The sequence below is a fragment of the Phaethon aethereus genome (assembly GCF_964289735.1).
Source record: "Phaethon aethereus genome assembly, chromosome: 26".
Classification (NCBI taxonomy): Eukaryota; Metazoa; Chordata; class Aves; order Phaethontiformes; family Phaethontidae; genus Phaethon; species Phaethon aethereus.
Genome location: NC_138602.1, coordinates 3,226,198 through 3,244,291, shown reverse-complemented (window position 1 = coordinate 3,244,291; position 18,094 = coordinate 3,226,198). Strand labels below are relative to the sequence as shown.

General features: G+C 44.7%; 1 protein-coding gene across 3 annotated transcripts in view; it reads right to left on the bottom strand.

Annotated features, from left to right (window-relative positions):
* The window catches only part of KDM4B (lysine demethylase 4B), a gene marked incomplete at both ends in the record, with an annotated part of 79,223 nt that extends 77,883 nt beyond the window's left edge, over positions 1 to 1,340 (bottom strand). For all 3 annotated transcript variants that reach the window (XM_082011027.1, XM_082011028.1, XM_082011029.1), the window contains one exon: positions 1,200 to 1,340. In XM_082011027.1, coding sequence (XP_081867153.1) covers positions 1,200 to 1,340 — 141 coding nt within the window. The remainder of the gene's footprint in view (positions 1 to 1,199) is intronic.
* Positions 1,341 to 18,094: the final 16,754 nt, after the last annotated feature.

The window sequence follows — 18,094 nt, the reverse complement described above, 5'->3', positions numbered from 1 at the left end:
GATGAGCTCTACTTCCACTACAAGGCTCTGAACTGCAGTTGCAAGAGAGACACACAAAAATTAACTTAAAATGATGAGATTTAGTCCTACAAGTACAGTAATTTCTTCACAACATCTGGAATTCACCAACAACCTTTATTAAAATAATCTACCTAGCAGACTCATGGAATGTAATTGCTAGTACACTTGAGTGGACAAGGAAACATTTCCTAGAGAGCTTTTTATCAACAGCCAGCTCTATTTAGAACTGTAATAAAAGCAGTAATTGACCTACATTTTAGAAGAAATAAGAATTATTTCATGCCCAACAGCTTTATTTTGCTGCTGTGCTTTATTAAGTTCTGCTAAGTGCCATATGTAACAACTACCTTGTCAGAACAAATTGTCTCTCTCAGCCTATGGTGCAACATGGCATGGCCACAGAAATACTCTTCCTAATCAGTTAGTCCTGATTTTTTTCCAAGCAGTTGTATGTCAAGTACTGGAGTTAAAGAAACTTCACGTGAAGAATTCTCATAATGTTTCAGCAGCTTCAGTTAAAGATGCGGATGGGAAGGAAGCAGAAAGATGTTTCAGAGCTGGCTGGAGAACCGCTTCCTAAAGGTCAAAAAGGCTTTCAGGTGTTTTGGGAATCGCACACAGGACAGGTATACAGGTCTAGATTCAAGTCAGCATAAGGTGGTAGCCCAGAAGATAAAAAAGGTAAAAGTAAGAAGTCAGCACCCATTCATATAGATACGATTTAGGCCCACTTCCCCATCCAAACCTAAGCAGCCTTCAAAAGCCTGATCCTTTACCCTACATTCTGGGGGAGCCGAAAGCCTCACGGTTCCAGCCCTTGAGGACCGTGGCTACCGCTACCTGTATCCTCAGCAACAGCATCAGGACACGGCAACACCCTTAACCCATCTCTGCAAGGACTGGGAATGTCCTCATCTTCCATGCAGGAATCAGGAAAAGACATCCTGCCAATAAACACTTCTTTCAGTCTTATGAAAGGCTTGTAACTCCTCTCCCTTTCCTCTCTCGGTAAACCAAAACGGAGATTGCAAATACAATTTCCACAACTACAGTCGCCTTGACTACACGAAAGCAAACTGCTTCCGAGTGACATAACTTCATAGACATCTTACATGAAGCAGAGCCTCGGGAAGGCAGCCTTCAGGAAGCTTTCAACTACCTAAGCTAGGGCAACTCACCTTGGCGAGCCCTGCTCGGTGAGCTCCTTGCGATTCGATGTAAGCAATGTATTTCCCAAAGTCCCGGAACTCCTCAAGGGTGGGACGAAAGGTCATGATCTTACAGCCAGGGTTCTGCGGACTTGGGTTTTCCGACCCCATATTTCTAGCGCGGCGGCAGTGCCTGAAGAGGCAAAACACAAAGGGAGAAAGAAAGAAGAGAGGCAGAAAAAAAATACGGGTTAAAAACTTTTTTCTTTCTACTTGCTTTAGTGAATTCCACAGAAAGGCATGGATATACTTTTCAATTCTCTCCCCTAGGCCCCCAAGAAAGTATTTGTAAGTACTATCCTCTAACACGGATATGAAGAGCTTCTGACCAAAAATCCACTTAGTCTACCTGTCAGCAGGGCCCCAAGAAGAATCAGGTGTCAGGGAACTCCCGATACCAGTATCATCTGGGAGTTCTGATAGGGCCTACATAGAGATCAGAGACGTAACATCACACTCTCCATTCATCATATGAGAGTGCGGCTCATCAGAATGGCGGTCACGAACAAATTTCTCTCTACCTTCAGCATCTATTCCGTGCGTGTGTGGAACTAGCTGCCCCTCAAAGTTTTCCACCAGAAGGCTTTATCCTTTTCTATATCTAGGTTCAAGAACAACAGGCTTGGCCAATGTTCTTTTTTTTCATGTGCTAGGCTACATTAAAAATTCTAAAATTAGGTTTTTTTAAAATGTAACTTCATTACACTTTGTATTTGCAACGTAGACAGACAAAATGAAGTGTCACACAATTCTTAAGAGAAATGTAGATGCACAATTTCAAAACATATTTCAATGTGAAAAGCAAAATTACTCAATTTACTTCAAAATTTGCAGGGGAAAAAAAACCCCACACAACACAATTCAGGATGAAATCACAAGTTTTAAAATGGACCTTTGTAAGGTTATGCTGGAAACTTATAACACAAACAAAATGTTTTAATAGCATCTCAGTTGCAAATGTAACTACGAAAATATTCTCCATGTCAGAAAAGCAGCTACAGCACATACAATATGCTCAAGCTATCACGAGAGGGCAGTGCGGGGCTTTAAAGGAATAAAAGGCGCAACACTATGTCCAATGTGACTTCTAAATCACAAGCAAAGTATGTTTAGATTTAAACCGGTTTCAAACCAGCCAAGAAGTGTTCCAGATTCTACTGAAAGTACTCTTTGTGTTAGGGAAAACAAAAGCAGAGAAATACTGCTATATCTGTGTTTTAGTCAGTGAGCATGGCACAAAACTCACACTTCTCCAGAGACAGCAGATACTCTCTCCTGCCTCCTACAATTAAAAACATCACACACTAATTTGGACAGACTCAACATCCACCTCACCCACGGTACCACGGTTTCCTTTACGGTTTTAACTAGGTAAAACTTTTTTTTTGCATTTCAAAAGCAAATGAAGAGTTTTGACTTGAAATTTTAGAAAATAGAAAATTTTCAGATTTTGCAGAGTAACTTTTATGTAAAATTTGGTTCAAAGCCATGGTCTGCAAGTGTAAGCCCTTCCCCAATGCAGTCTTTAAAGGAATTTCATGCATAAAATCGCAGCCTCTCACATGCTCATCCTATCCTACCTATCCACCGGCATCTGCCCGGCGCCTCCTCAACCGCGGCGTTACTGCACCCCTAAACTAAAGCTGATGTCAGAAGAGCTCTTCCCAAGCCAGGAGCCAGACGTGCACAGCACACACCATAATAAAATCAAACGATAAACCCCAACACTGCATAATATCCCAGAGGAAAAAAAGAAAGGGGGGAGGAGAACCACAAACTGAGGGAAAACATATCATTTCACTCCCTTCACCCCGACAGATTAACAACTGCATTTGCAACAGAAATTCTCACAGTCTTAAAACGAGAAGGCCCTTTAACCAACCCCTCTCATCTTCAGGGTGGCCCTGCCCGCAGCAACTTCCAACCTTGCCATACAGAAAAAAAAAAAAAATTGCTATATTTCAGTATCAGCACTTTAAGATAAGAAACATACTTGATCTATACCCAAAAGAACAATTTACTACACAAATGTTTTGCAGAAATACCAAGAGAGGAAACAGCATCTCCCATCCCCGAGATGGGTTTTCTCCAAACTACTGAAGAAAAACATTCTTCATCAGGGAAATACAGCTGATCCTGGCGAAGAGTCGGCAGAAAAAGAAAAGTGACTGTTGGAGAAGTGGGACACAGACTGAGAATAATTCTATTCTTTTTAAAACGGGTCTAGAAATGGCACGGAAGTTCAGCCGAGCGGGAAGCACCAAGTCACGCTCTGCAGCAGCACTGCGCACCGGCTGATCGGGAGTATCTGGCTCAGGGAAAGGAACTTGAATTCTGGCCTGAGGAGGATCTGTGCCAGCACCATCTGCTCCAGGGATGCCTTCCCAGTATGTGCAGCTTTACCCACAACCAGGGGGGAAAAAAGAAAAAATAAAAAAAGTAGTCAAAGCCAGGTTTTATCCCATCTTTTCCTCAAGCAATTCCAATTTTTATTCAATGAACTGGGAGCAAATAGTCAAAATACATGCTCCAACAAGGCAGGGGGGAGGGATGATCGAAAACTACTTCATGCAAAGCTTAATCAATGAATTAAAGGGCCTAACCGCCTCAATACAAGCAATGTCGCTCGGCACTCTGGAACCCTGTAGTGCAGGGAGGGCAAAGCACAAGACATTTTTCCATGTTTAATCCCATCTCTTTATTCTACGGAACCTCTTAACACATACCCTAGATAGCGTTTGCTGCAACGTATGTTCACCTAACCAAACCGAGCTATTAAAAAAAAAAGTAGCCATGGAGCTGACGGGAAGGCAGAATCAGTTCAACTGCTTCGGTCAGAGCAGCGTCCAAAGCCCCTGCCCGTAGGTGCTTTCCCCCACCAGCCCCAAGGAGCTCGAAACACCCAAGCCCCAGAGAAAGCTTTGGGAGAAAAAGAGTTTCCTTCTCAACTGCTCTGCGCATAGCAGCACTAGTGTATTTACCGTTACCTCCCTCCCAGCTCCCGGTCTCATGGAGGACAAGAGGCCAAAACAGCGGGACAAGCCCAGGGTTGCGGCAGGAGCCCAGCCGCGCTGCACCTTCCTTGGGGGATTTTCAGGAGACAGCCTCAATAAAACAGTGCGCTCGCCAGCATCACTGAGGAAGTTTTCACAGCAGAATCCGACTATTCCGAGAACACTGAAAGCATTTCTCATTCACGGCTCTGCCGTGCAGCAGGGTGGATGGGGACGATATGAACAAACTCTTCTCTCTTCGTTATTGATAGTGAAAAGGATGATTTTGCAGAAAGAGTCTAAGCCCCCTATTAGTTCTTAAAAAGAAGTATTAAAGTATTTTTCTCAGCTGGGTGCGTTCTGTTTCTTTGTAAGAGAGAGTAACAACCTGAAATATTATGAAAACCTTCTCATTTGCAACCACGGTAAGGCAACACTAAAACTTGTCCCCAGAGGGATAATCTCAGTGGACACAAAGAGCAGAATTTTTAATTTCAGTGACTTCTGCATGAGACTTTTCCCTCCAAAACTGATACGTGCTAAGACACTTTTGTGACTGAAATCCTACACCTGTTGATAGAAACCTTTGTACAGCACAGAAAAAGACCAAGAAACCCAGCCGAGATCAACGGCTGGTGCTTGCTAAAGGACTTCCAGGATGGGGAATCCTTCCTCCAGGGAAAGGCTTGGGACTTTCAAGTAGTTCCCTGCTGGTCCCCCGCTATTGATCTAGGAGGGATGGATAATGCCAACTCGTTCTCCTCTGCTTTTGAGTCGGGGGTAACTTTCACTGAAGGTAGTGACTATTACTGGAAATGAACCTGCCTTTAGGCACCAGCGCTGGAGCTAAATACTGTACCTACACGCAGGGGAACGCCTGAAAACGGAAAGCAAACCAGTCCTGCTGCTTTGCTATAAACCCTCCGTTATCAATCCGGATTGGAACAGTAAAAACATGGCAGAATTTATGACCAAGGACTCGCTTTGTTTATACAGTAACACTAGAAGACCATCTTTAATCCTGCTAAACAAACTTAACATGCTCTCTGGGATTATTATTAACTTAACAAACTGTCTGGGTTTCTTCAATAAACCAGAATGCGTGCACCTTCAGAGCCCTTTAAAGAAGGCACCAGGTCTAAACGTAAACTCCTACACAAGTGATGTATGCCCTGCTACCATATACGTTACACTGTATAGAACTGGCAAAACAACTTTCCAACAACTTGCTGTCTCTCCAAAGGTGCAGTTTTTCACCATCAACCCCCCCGAAAACTCTTACTGGCTCTCTGCCAAATGCCTTGAAACCACACAACCAAAATTCCAAAAGATGAAGGAAAAGGCCCTTTGGAACATATGCCTGTAGCAAAAAAGGAGAAAGTAGGCGTTCAAAATCTGGTAGACAAAACCATTGCATGCAAGCCACAGGCAGCAAAAATAACTTTGTGAGAAGACGATACACAGCATCCACAGCGACTCTGCAAGATTTCACTTGGGTTGTGGTTGGAAGGGGCTGAAAAGACACACAGAAATATCCCCCCGAGCGCACCCTGCAGCCTGCTGCCAACTCAGAGCAGAACATACGCACGTTAGCCTGCTCGCACTGGTGGTGGGCACGCACGCTGGCACCGGTATCACCCTGCTGAAGGCAAAAGAACCACAGCCATCAAAATTTCACAGAATAAACAAAGCGCTGGCCACAGTTTGAAGCAAGAGGAAATTTCACAGCAGTACCAACTTGGATAGCTACCGAGCTCCCATCCACGGCCATTTGTTCTTCTCCTGTGCCAAATATGATGATATGTGGTGCCACAGTGCAAAATGATCAGGGAGCTGACTGGTTACGTGGCTGTGCTTTAAAACAAGCGTGTAGTCGCAGGGGTAGGACTTTTAGAGCAATAGTGCAAAACCAACGTCTCAAACCACAGCCTCAGCATGTGACAAACAGTTTCAAACATCTGAAACAGTTATAGGAAAAGTCTTAGTGGATCGAACTTTTCTAGAAGGCACACTTTAACAAAAAACTCCTGCAACATAGTCTCTCTTCCCCAAACAGGAGAGCTTGTTAACTCCTACATAGACTGGAGTTTGTACATGCCAAAAAATGGACTGAGGGTTACTGGTGCTCTTCAGTCAAATTGCCCTTTTATTATAGAACACTGAACCTACTAACTCTTAATCTAATCAATGCAGACAACAAACATCCCTACACTTGTACCACCAGTAAAACTGCTGTTAGCAGTTAAGAAAATTAAGTTCCACAGCTCATTACACTACGGAAGGACAGTGAATTATACAGCCTTGCAGGAGACCATCTAAGGACAATGCATGCCAAACTAAGGCAAGAAAGTGTAGTAAGCCCCAGATATCAAGGATGAAAAAAACAGGCGATATAATGAGAAGATCTAAATGAGGCACATCTAAATAGCTTAGATAATTGAGGACATCAAGAAGATGTATCCAGCACAAAAATCATTAATATATAACAAATTATTCATTTCAATGCTGAAAACATAGCAGCTCCTTCTTTGGCGAAGAAATTCTGGGTGCATTCTGAATGGAGGAAGCTGCTATCAGGCAAATAATTTACCGTTTCAATATTTTAGAAAGATAAAGAGATGCCGTATCTTAAGCAAGGTTTTTAAATCATAACAACAAAATCTTAAAACCCTCCTCACCTCCATTTTTCACTATAACCCTCTGGATGCGTCTGAGCACAAAGCCTGGCAGCATTGCGTAACACAACGGGAAACTGAATATCAATGGTAACAAATTTCTGATCTTGTTTCAACACCCAAAATTGTTCAACCTTCTTGCCTTACCTGGCAATTTCCCTTGAAAACTCACGTCTATCGATCCAAATACATTTACTAAATCTCCCCTGCCCTTTCAATAATAACTAGAAAAAGAGAGGTTTGACTCATCCAAGGATTCCTCATCCTAGGGCTGGCTGGACAGCATATTAAGAATTCCTCATTACCTGGACACAGTCCCCATTAGCCAAGACGATTTGCCTCACCTCCCCATGACTGAGAAGCCAGCTACCACGCATATACCCCTGTGCACCCTCTGGAAACTCCTGCAGAATGTTCAACAGCTGGAAATCCATCCTTACCTCATCACTTAGGTCACAGTGCCCTGGCTCTGCAGCTGTACCCAGAGCTCCTCTTTCAAGTGAGACCACGCTGGTGGGACATCATTGTTTTCCCCACAGGTGTGGGCAAAAACATTAACACACCTACTTCTGCCAGTGCTTGGAAAACTGAAAAACTGAACAAAGGACTTAAACTTGGTCATTTATCTCGTCGTCCTCAATTAAACTGTCAATCAGATTGGTTTTATGCCCATTCTCAGGGAGATAAGGCCAAGCCGGGCACTGATGGAGGGTGGGAGGAGGCAGAGCAGCCTCCCTCACCTGCAGCAACGCACACTGTTCTCTGCAAAAACAAAAACATGCGGTAGGCAGCACAAGGCATCAGGATTCACAGCCTTGCTCCAAGTTTCTACCTCTCCCTGCTCTTTGCCAGAAGGGCTCTGAGAAATGCTTACGGGGAGCTTCAGCCCTGGGAACCGCATCCCCAGGCTCAGACCTGCAACGGGGCTTGGCCCGCAGGCTCCCTTCAGGATTAAAAAAACAGGAAAGCTCACGGTCTGTGAGTTTTGCCCAAATCTACTTCAAGTGCCTGACAAACTTAAAATAAGTTTAGTTTAAGGGAAAAATATAATCTGATCCTCCACCGAAAACGCTGTGAAGTTACAAAATGAAACCAAAACCCGACAAAATACAGATTTTAAGTGTGCCTGAATGAACTTCTTGTTCTGACTCACTTAGTATTTCTGAGGCATTTCACATACAACAAGGTAAGAACCCTGATCAAAAAAGAATTCTTTAAATTTACTCTTAACTCATTATTTGACTACTAAGTACTGCACACAAGTATTAATGGAAACCTCATGTGTTTATTTGAAATGGCATTTTTGGATGCATTAGGCTGGAACATAGAGGGCAGATTCTTCTACTTCCATGTACTTCCTTTCTCAGTAAGCCAACTAATTATACTCAAATTTACATCTAGATTCTCACGGATCAGGCACTACCAAAAGTTTCTTCGCAGGCCAAAAGAGACTTTTGCAAAACATCAACACTGTCTATAAAATAGGCAATTATGTATCATCAGTTTTAGATAAGGGTCATGTGTTGCAAGCATAGCTGCGACAGACAACTTTCCTTTCTTCCCGAGAATCAGATTACAGCATTTAAACAAAGAGAGTGTAAATTTGTAAGTTTGCAGGCCGTTGTGGTGCTGCCCAGCCCGGTTTTAAATGACTGTAAGATTACAGCAAGAATTTAAAACTAACACCTTTTTCTCAAAATTATTTATATATTCAATTCATTACAATCTTAATCTCCGAACTGCTTTGACTTTTGTATATCCTTGATAAGGTCTAAGTAAACATAAGAAAGGAAAGATTTGGGAAGGAGGAACATTCCCACACGGGCGCGGCGAGCAGCCACCAGCCGAGCGGATCGAGATCTACAGTGCTGGGGATTTGACAAATTAGAGTACCTTCTATTAAATTTTACACTCCACAAGGCTTCTCCAGAACTCCAGATTCTCCTGTACTTGAAATCAAGCACCATATGTAGCTCATTAAAGTAAAATAAGATTTCCCCTCAAAAAATCCTCTTAGCTATATAAGCATACACTTACTCACACATTTCTTCAAACGGCAGCAAAATCATTTAGTCAGAAACAGCATTTAAAAGCAGAAAGTGCTTAGATTTAAGAGCAATAAATCTGTAAGAAATTAAAACAGTTCATTATTGCCTGAAGCAAGGTAGTCAACAGCCTTCTGTAATGTTTATTTCTGACTAAATTCAGAATCAGTATCCAACTTTCTCCCCCCTCAAATTCACTGTTTTACTGACTATGCAAGATAAACTCATACGAAAAACCACACAAATTGGCACACCACTACAGAGACAGAATCTAGAAGTTCGTAAAATACCTGGTTCGGTTTACTGCCATGACACAACAGTTATCTCTGCTGTCTTTTATTGTCTTCATTATATTTACTGCAAGGCTATAGAAGTTGGGGGGGGGGGGCGTTTAATCTGGACTGGTTCTTCCCAGCAGCTCTACTGTGACTTGGATCTTTGGGTTCACCCTGCTAGAACATGACGAGCCGCATTTAGGAGCTCACCATTTCAAACTGCAAGACCACAGTGAAAGGAGAAACCTCCTGCCCAGACCTGGAGCAGTTGGGGCGGGGGGGGGGGGGGAAGTACCTCTTCTTTCCGTATTCTTGTTCAGTCTGAACAAGAATTCAAAGTCTCAATGCGTGACACTTGAATTCAATGCAGCAGTGATGCAACCCTTAAAATGCTGTAAAGTAAGCTCATAGTCTATTATTCTTATCAGAAACTGCATGCATTTCAGGAAACTGCACCGCTTTGTACAAAAAGGTAATTCCTCTATCAGATTAATACCTTAATGAGGACTAATTCCCAACAGCCTTCCTTCAACAAACCTGCCAGAACTACAAGCCTGCAGCAACGTTCTCAGTAACTTGCTCAACTTTTTCCGTAGATTGCTTCAGATTTTTGTAAGACAAAATTTCAACTAATGCGATTGTTGTAACTGCTTTCGACTATTTTGCCAACATAAAAATCAAAATCTTGGTCACATTTTTTTTTGCACAAGGTGCTTTAGGTCTTGCCTAGAGTGGGTGTGACACACTGACCCAGATTCCAGGCTTAAGAGCAGCTGCATTGCCAGAAAATTATGTGCTCGGGGAGAGGCTGAGCAAGAGGCAAAGCTAGCAGGGGGAGAAGAGAAGAGGACCGAGAAGCGTAACAGAGCTGGTACAGCTCCAGAAGAGCACTTCGTTCGGCAGAACACCCATCCTCAGCTGCACCTGTAAACAACTTCAACTCCTCACGGGCACAGAGAGGAGTGGGGAAAACCTCAGTGTCTTTTCTTCGGCATTTCGTATCTCATTTCATATCCATGCAACACTTTTAAACCAAAGCTGCAACCAAAAGGAGTGACACTTTAAAACCTACGTTGAAGCAAAACCCAGGAGAACACCAAGCTAGTTTCACAGCAGCTTCAAGGTAACATTCGACAATTTTAATCTCTCCCGGCTCAATTTTATCCAGTTCTTCTCTTTTGAAGCTACAGCTCCAAACCTTAACACATACATCACAGCCAAAGCTGCACTGCTTGTTTTGCCCACACAGAACCGAGAACAAATATGGCAAACTTCGTATAAGCTTCCTATCTACAAAAAAAAACCCCAAACCACAGAGGCCCACCAGAATCCTCCCAACTACTCTGAATGCATATCGGAAATTGTAAAGGAATATCAGAACACCTCAGAAAATCGTCTTAACACACCACCAACTTCCAATAGTGTTGTCTCAGGCCATATTCAAATACAGTATTTCTATCAAATAGGTTTAGGAAACAAAAGAGCAAGCCTATACTTCCCAAGAAACTGGGAATTATGACTTGTTCATGAGCCTTCTGACGCAGCAAAGAAAAAACAATAATTAGCTTGCACGTCATTTTTGCCATGACTGAGGCACACACAGGCTAAGTAAGGATCTTCTACTAGCAAAAATATTACAACAGAATACAAATGCATTCTGTGTTAGCAGCCATTCAGTAAGAATATAACTGAGGAGCTGCTTCATTTATAAAACAGAGTAATTTGCTCCGTGAAAATATAAATGAAAATAAGTAATAGTAATAAGTGACTGTATCCTCAAGTTGTGACAAGACAGAACATATTAGGTCCAAAACAAAGATTAAAAAAAAAAACTACTAAGCAATGAGCAGTTTACTGAAAAATACCGAAAATGGGAAAACACCTTTCTCATCCCACAATGATTTTATACTGAGAATAACATGACACCAACATCACTAAACCTATGTAAAATGGCAAGACTCCTGCCAATATTTTGCAGTACTCAAGAATTTCAGTTTGACAGTGCCTCAAATGGACAAACCATCTTTTGCTTCTTAAATAGATGACAAATAATTACTTCAAACAGTGCCTTGCACAGCCACAGAGAATCCTGATGGCATCCAAATACATTAAGCAAATCCCTCACTTGCAGTGACATATTTAGCTGTCATCCATCTTTGATATTAACAGATGCTAATTGCAAGTAACGCTGCGCATAGCACGAGCAGACAACGACCGGACAGACAGTAACAGGCGTTGCAAATCCTTTTCAACAGCACACAGTAGAACATTAGAAAGCGAGTCAGAAAGGGTGGAAAATTCACCAGTCTGCAGTCCTTCTATATAGCCTAGAAATAATTAAAAGGAAATAAATTTTCTAACTCTTATGACTGCAAAGAGACTTTCAGAACGTGTTAACTGATGCATGGTTGTCTCCGCCTGCAGCAAGACAGCTATTATTTCTACTTACATGTGAACTTCCCTATTCATCGAAATTAGATGTAAACGTTGAAGGCTAATTACAGCTACCTGCGTGCCAACACATTGTGTATTGTATCACAGCTGGACGTTCTAGTAGAAAATAAGAATACATAAGTCTTGATAGATGCACAAAAAAGCCCCATATAGCTAACATGCTTATCCAGCATGTCTGGACAAACTGGTTCTCCCAACTCATAGAAAATTTCTTGAGAGCTCTTATATGGAAATAGTTCAAAGTTTTCAGAAGTTGTCTGTATTTTTGATGATTTAAAATGCCTAGTGCCTGCAGATCTGTAAACAATCACTCTATGTTATCTGGTAAATGACAGGAGTTGATGCTATCGCTAGAAATAGTTTTCACTTCATTTTGCCCCAACAGTTCAGTTTAACAGGCCATTAAGTAGTTCCCAGTATTTGGGAATACTCTATTCGCCTCAAACCAATAACCAGCGTTATCTAGAGGAAATAGGTGGGATTCTCCCTGAAAGTGCATTTTCCTACCAACTTTTCCTCAAAAGCTAATGAAACCTCTTACATATGTAAGGTCTTACTTATAAAAGCCCGTGTTTACCCTAAAGTCAAACTTTGAATGTCAGACCTGTGTACTGACAGGTACACAAATACATTTACCCATGTATTCTAACTTACTGACAAAACTAACTTTATATATATACTTTTTATATATCAGACCATATATATGCTGGTCCTACTGGATAGGTTAAAGTGAATTCTCCCTTTTCAAGGAGAAAGAGTAATACATTACTGAGTGTTGGACAGCATTTTTCTGTTAAAAGATGTTTCAGTGAGCGTCTTCTACGTGAACAGAAGCTCTGTAACAAGGAATCACGTATATCCACCTACGTGTATTTTGCATAGGAGTAACTCCTACCACTAATGAGAAACAAGCCGTTGATTCCTTTTGGCACTGGAGGAGTCAGTCTACCTGCCTCAGCTTCTTTCACTTATTACAGGGGAACCTAAGAATTAGGAACTTACTGTCAAAAAGCAATTACCCCTACATGCTCCAACCGTTATTTTATGGAATTGCTGAAATGTAACTGTAAGTTTTTAATTCGAGTCTTAAAATTTCTAGTGATTACGTGAACTTTAATAAAATGGGAAAAGGAAACAATAGAAAAAAGGAAAACTTCCTCAGAAAGAAGTGACTTATGTGTGAAAAGGGAAAAAAAAAAACACCACGCTACTACGTTTCCGATGACCGGAGTTCCTTAAAATTAACTCCTTTTGGTTAAAGGAAACTTAACACTGGAAGGGTCAAGCTTTATATAACATGGTAACGTATTTACACTGCCCCAGTACGAAGCCAACCGAGTCCCGCAGCAAAACTCCAATGGCCTTAACAGCAACACAAAAACAGTTTGTGCCCCTAACAGCACCCATTCGCTACAGCAGGTTTTTATTAAAAAGCACAGAAGTTAAAGAACATGTATAGAACTAAATCTAATCCATGACTTTAACCCTTTAAAACAAAGGGGACCAAAATAGTCTATGGCTAGCTGCTACAGAGCTATATACACTATCTTCAAGAACAAGAATCAAAGCCGGCTTTAAAGGAAAGCAAAGTACTACCTTAAAATGAAGGGTTTCCTGAACAGTTTCCCCTTTCCAGCACATACTACACCCCAAAAGAGCCTAATATATCTTCTCTTTACTACCAAAAAAAAGGGCAAACCGAGCAGCTAAAACCCACGGCAAGTCACCAAAGCGTGACCGGACAAACAGTTTCTGCAGACCACGACTGTTTCAGAGCCCGTCACCTCACTTTTTCACCCTGCAACGTCTGTGCTCAAGGCTCCCGGCAAGAGGAAGGACCTCTGCATAGAGCCACCGTTTTTTCTATTAACGTCAGTTTTGGTAATAATACCACAAAAGAAAAAGAAAAAGAAAAAAAAAGAACCAGCTAGTTTTGGCCCTGGACTTTGACAGTGCCGGGAGGGGGAAGAGGAAAAAAATGCCGGTATCCCATTCTTGCCACCGGGTTTCCTTACACCCGGGCCTGCTGCACAGCGCCGTGAGGTCAAAGCCCGAATCACAGACCCATCGGCAGCTTTTAGTCGCCAACAGCCCACCGCACCCAGCGCAGCTCCCGCCGAGAGCCGCCGACCAGCCGGCGGATTATCCACCGCCTCGGTAAACCCCCGGTCGCGGTGAACTACCGTCGCCGAGCCGGCGCCCGCTGCCGGTACCGCCGGAGGGGGGGGTGTAAGGGCCCACCCAGGGCCTCACCCCCCGCTCCACACCAAAAATCCTGCGGTGACACACCGCGCCCAGACGCGGAGTCTTCCGCGGACACCCCGGCGAGCCCCGGGTCAGGGTGTGCGGCGGGGGGACACGGCGAGGGGCGGATACGGAGGCGGCAGTGGAGGGGGGGGGGGGGGTCTCCCACCGCGCCACCCCTGAGACAAAGCGGACGGCGGAGCCGGGAGGAGCGGGCCGCAGCGGGCCCGGCCCGGCCCCTGGCCGCACAGGGCCGGGGCCCCCCGGGGCCGGGGCCCGGCGGCGGCCGAGGGCCGGGCCGCGAGGACGAGGAGGGCCGCCGTCCGGAAGCGAGAGGCAAAGCCGGGGCCCGGCCCTGAGAAGAAGCGATGGGGAAGGGGCTCGCCCCGGGAAAAGGAGGGAGAAGGCCGGCAGGACGGAGCACCGGCGCACCGAGGGGTGGGCAACGCCAAGCGGCGGGGGGCTCCGGCGCCGCGGTCCCGGGGGTGGAGCCGCAGTCGGCGGCAGGCCCCCGAGGGGAGAGAGGGAGAGGGGCAGGCGCCGGCCACCCCCGTACCTGAGCCCGCCAGCGGTCCCCCTCGGCGGCGGCGGCGGCGGCCCCGGGCTGCCCGTCAGCAGAGCGCCGAGCGGCCCGGCGCGGGGGGCAGAGCGGAAGGGGGGCGGCGAAGAGAGCGCAGCACCCCGCGGCCAGCACCTGCCGCCCGCCTCCTCGCCCCGCTCGTTGGCTGCAGCCGGCACCACCTTCGCGGCGATTGGGCGCATGGCCGGTGAGAGGCGGCTGTTGCTGCCCATGGTGAAGCCGGTCACCGAACAACAAGACGAGAGCGCCCGTTGATTGGCGAATTGCTCTGTGTAACGGCCCGCCCACCAACAGGCGGAGCAGCCGGTCGCTCTCACGTCGCTCGGTCGCTTTCCGCCAACAGGACACGGCCGTTGGGAGACGGCGGCTCGCCCTCAGCTGCTATTGGGCGAGAGCGGGGTAAGGCGGGCTTCGATAGGCGGCGCGGGGTGCCTGTCAGCGCCCCACGGCTCTGCGCTCCAGCGGGGGCGCGGGGCGGTGAGTACGTGAGGAGCGGCACAGCAGCGCGCGGGGAGGGGGGGGCTGCGGCCGCCCTGCGCCAATGGGGCGGGGAGGGACTGCCCCCCGCCCCCACCCGCGGCCTGTGGCGGCCTCGTGGCCGGCGGGGCGGTTCGGCGAGGCCGGGGGCTGAGCCCGCCGTTAACTCTGCCCTGCTTCCTCAGCCCAGCCCCTCTCCGCCGGGGCTGGCGCCCAGGCCTCGGGGCCATGGCGTCGCACCCTAAGGAGTGATGCTGAGGCAGACCCACGCACGCCCGAGCTGCCCCTTGCCCGCCGGGCCCCTTGCCCGCGGCTGTGGCCCTCGGGGCGCTGCAGGCACTCTGCCCCTGAGGGAAGCCCGCAGGGGGGGTAGCACGAGGATGTTAAAAGATGGCATACATTACATTTCACAGATAGTCACAGCGCCATCGACGCCCGGCCTGTCTGCCTCTGGCGAACTTGGGGTTTTCTCAGCACACAGCCAGGGCAGAGCTCAGGGCCCCCCGCCTCCCCTCTTACTTGGCACCTGCACCCCGAGGGGGTTGGGCAGCCCCAGAAGGACCAGAGGATCCGCAGCACCTCATGGGCGAAATGAAGATGAAAAGATGAGATGGGAGTACACGTGCTCAAGCTCTCACAGTGTTCAGGTGGTGCTTTTAGGCTCCTTGTAGACCCCAGTACCTGGAGCTTTTTTTAAAAAAGAAAAAAATTAACTTAGCTACTGCCAGTACACTGAATCAGCCTCTCCCCACCAGTTTATTCTTTAAAAGCAGTGGGATTTACCTACACTTGATTCCAGTTCCCCCCCCCAGAAGACACAGCAGTACCATGCTATCATGGCAACCCAATTTCAGACAGCTGGGGGTGGCATCCTCCTCCCAGAGGACCGGACTCAGGGCTGCAGTTTCCCCTGCTGCTGCAGGGATGCCACAGGTCCTGGTGAGTACCCATGCCCCAAGCTCCCGCCGTCTGCTCACATCCCGGTCTCCAGCAGCCACCATCGCCACGTAACAGATAACTCTTTTCAAACTGGCTGCAATTACAGGACCATGGAAGCCTGCCAGGACGAAGAACTATCAGGGGCATTTTTTAATTTGCGCTCAATTAAACTGTGCAGACCATAGATTTTTGTATACTTGCTGTGAAGCAAGATGGGAATTCCCAAAATAGAAGAAAGATTGTGTTGGTTTGGGGTTCTTTTTTCCAACATTGTTATTCTTGCTTCCAGATTCCTTATCCACAAAACACTTACTCTACCAAGTCACGTATTGGTTATTTACTCCAGAATTTCACAACACAAATGTACAGGAAATGAAGCATCATCCTACTAATAACCTCTACCATTAAAGCACACAATGCCTTCATATCCAAAGCCACATACCAGCTCACTTTATAGCACAGTGATTTTCCTGTTGGAGATTTGAGATCTGCAAGCCTCAAATTATAAAGTGTCTCATCTGCAAAGACATTCTAATTCATGCTAAACACACACTAACACTCAGAACAGTAGACTGAAACCTATATAGGAAAACAAAGTTTGTTTTCCAAATTCCAAATAATAATAGAAACAATATATTAAGGAAGTCATTGCAATAGGTTCTTTCAATTTAAATACACATATGCACACTTCTTCAATTTCACCCACTCACCCCAAATTCTTCTCATCACAATATAGGTTAAAAAGTGGAAGGACATTTTCAATGGAATCTAAACAGCTGAAATTGAAGGGGTTTAAAGTTAATACTAACCTTAAAATCAACTTATTTTTAAAGATGGCAGATTAAGCAGCAGTTGCACAATTTCACAGCTTTTGCTTTCAACATCTTAAATGCCTGTACGTTTTCTTCATTTACTTCATCTGCATTTACTTACCTGCATTTGTTTATGAAAACCTCAGTCTTTTAATTTATTTCCCTGGTTTGCAACGCTGATGGAGATGCTCACGCTACTTGCTATAAACACTGCCAATATGATGCATGACACGACGTTCTAGCAATTTTGGGTTTATTCATTAAGTGTGCAGGCAATTCCAACTGCCAGTTGGTATTTGGATTTCAGTGCTGTAGAAATCTAACGCAAGTTATGTCCCCAAAAGAGAGAGATTGGGGCAATCTTTGGGTTTTTTAGTTGAACATGACATATGCCTTTCACTAGTGCCTAGAAGCAAATATTTTGGAGGCAAGAGTATCAAATTAGTATATTCCCAAGTTCTTGGTAGGGAAAAAAATCTTAACGAAAATAACAGGCCTTAGAAAACAAAAGGCTTAGCATAATGGAACACAAATACAAATTCCTGCACAAGCGATTACGTCTGGAAACCTGCTTCAAATAAAAAGAATTAAGGAAAACAGTCATTTTCATCTGAAAAGATATTTATTTTGAGAACTTCGACTTGCACATTGTACAAAAAAATTGACAAATTCAGAAAAAAACTATAAAATGTTTTGTGTTTTTTTCCCTAACATATTAACATTATAATTTTAAAAAGGGTAAGAGTTAAGAAAACCAAAAATAGGCACATTTGTTCCAGTCTGTCTGCAGTAAAGTGTGATTAAAAACATCCCTGTCTTGTTGAGGTATCAAACTGCAAACTTTGGTAATGTTAGAAAAAGACAACCCATTCACAAAAGTACGCCTTCTCGGTGTCATGTACAATAAACAAAATGCTTCATAAAAAAAAGTCAGAATTGGTTATTCTCCATTTCCAGATAGAAATGCAGAGAAACAAAGAAAAAAAAAACCCTCTTGTTACCATAATACACCTAGCATTAGGAGGAAACCTGAAAGTTTGCAAATCCATGCTAATCATTTACAGCTACAGTGTTATATTTTATCCAAAGAATAAAATCCGGTTGGCAAGTTTAAACAATTCAGTGCTTATGAAAAATATATATATGGTGGTTCAGAGCCCAGTCTTTCAGAAAAGGACAAAAGGCACTTAAGAATGGCTTTAGTATATTCCACAATGGCATTTCTGGATAGAAGACAGCACCTGGCTGAACAACTAGTTCCCTAATAAGAAAGAAGTCCAGCTGAGGTAGTACTTCATATTGCTCCAACCACTTGGCTATACACAAGCAGCTTTGTTTTTTTGATATACAAAATTCGTAGGAAATGGCTTT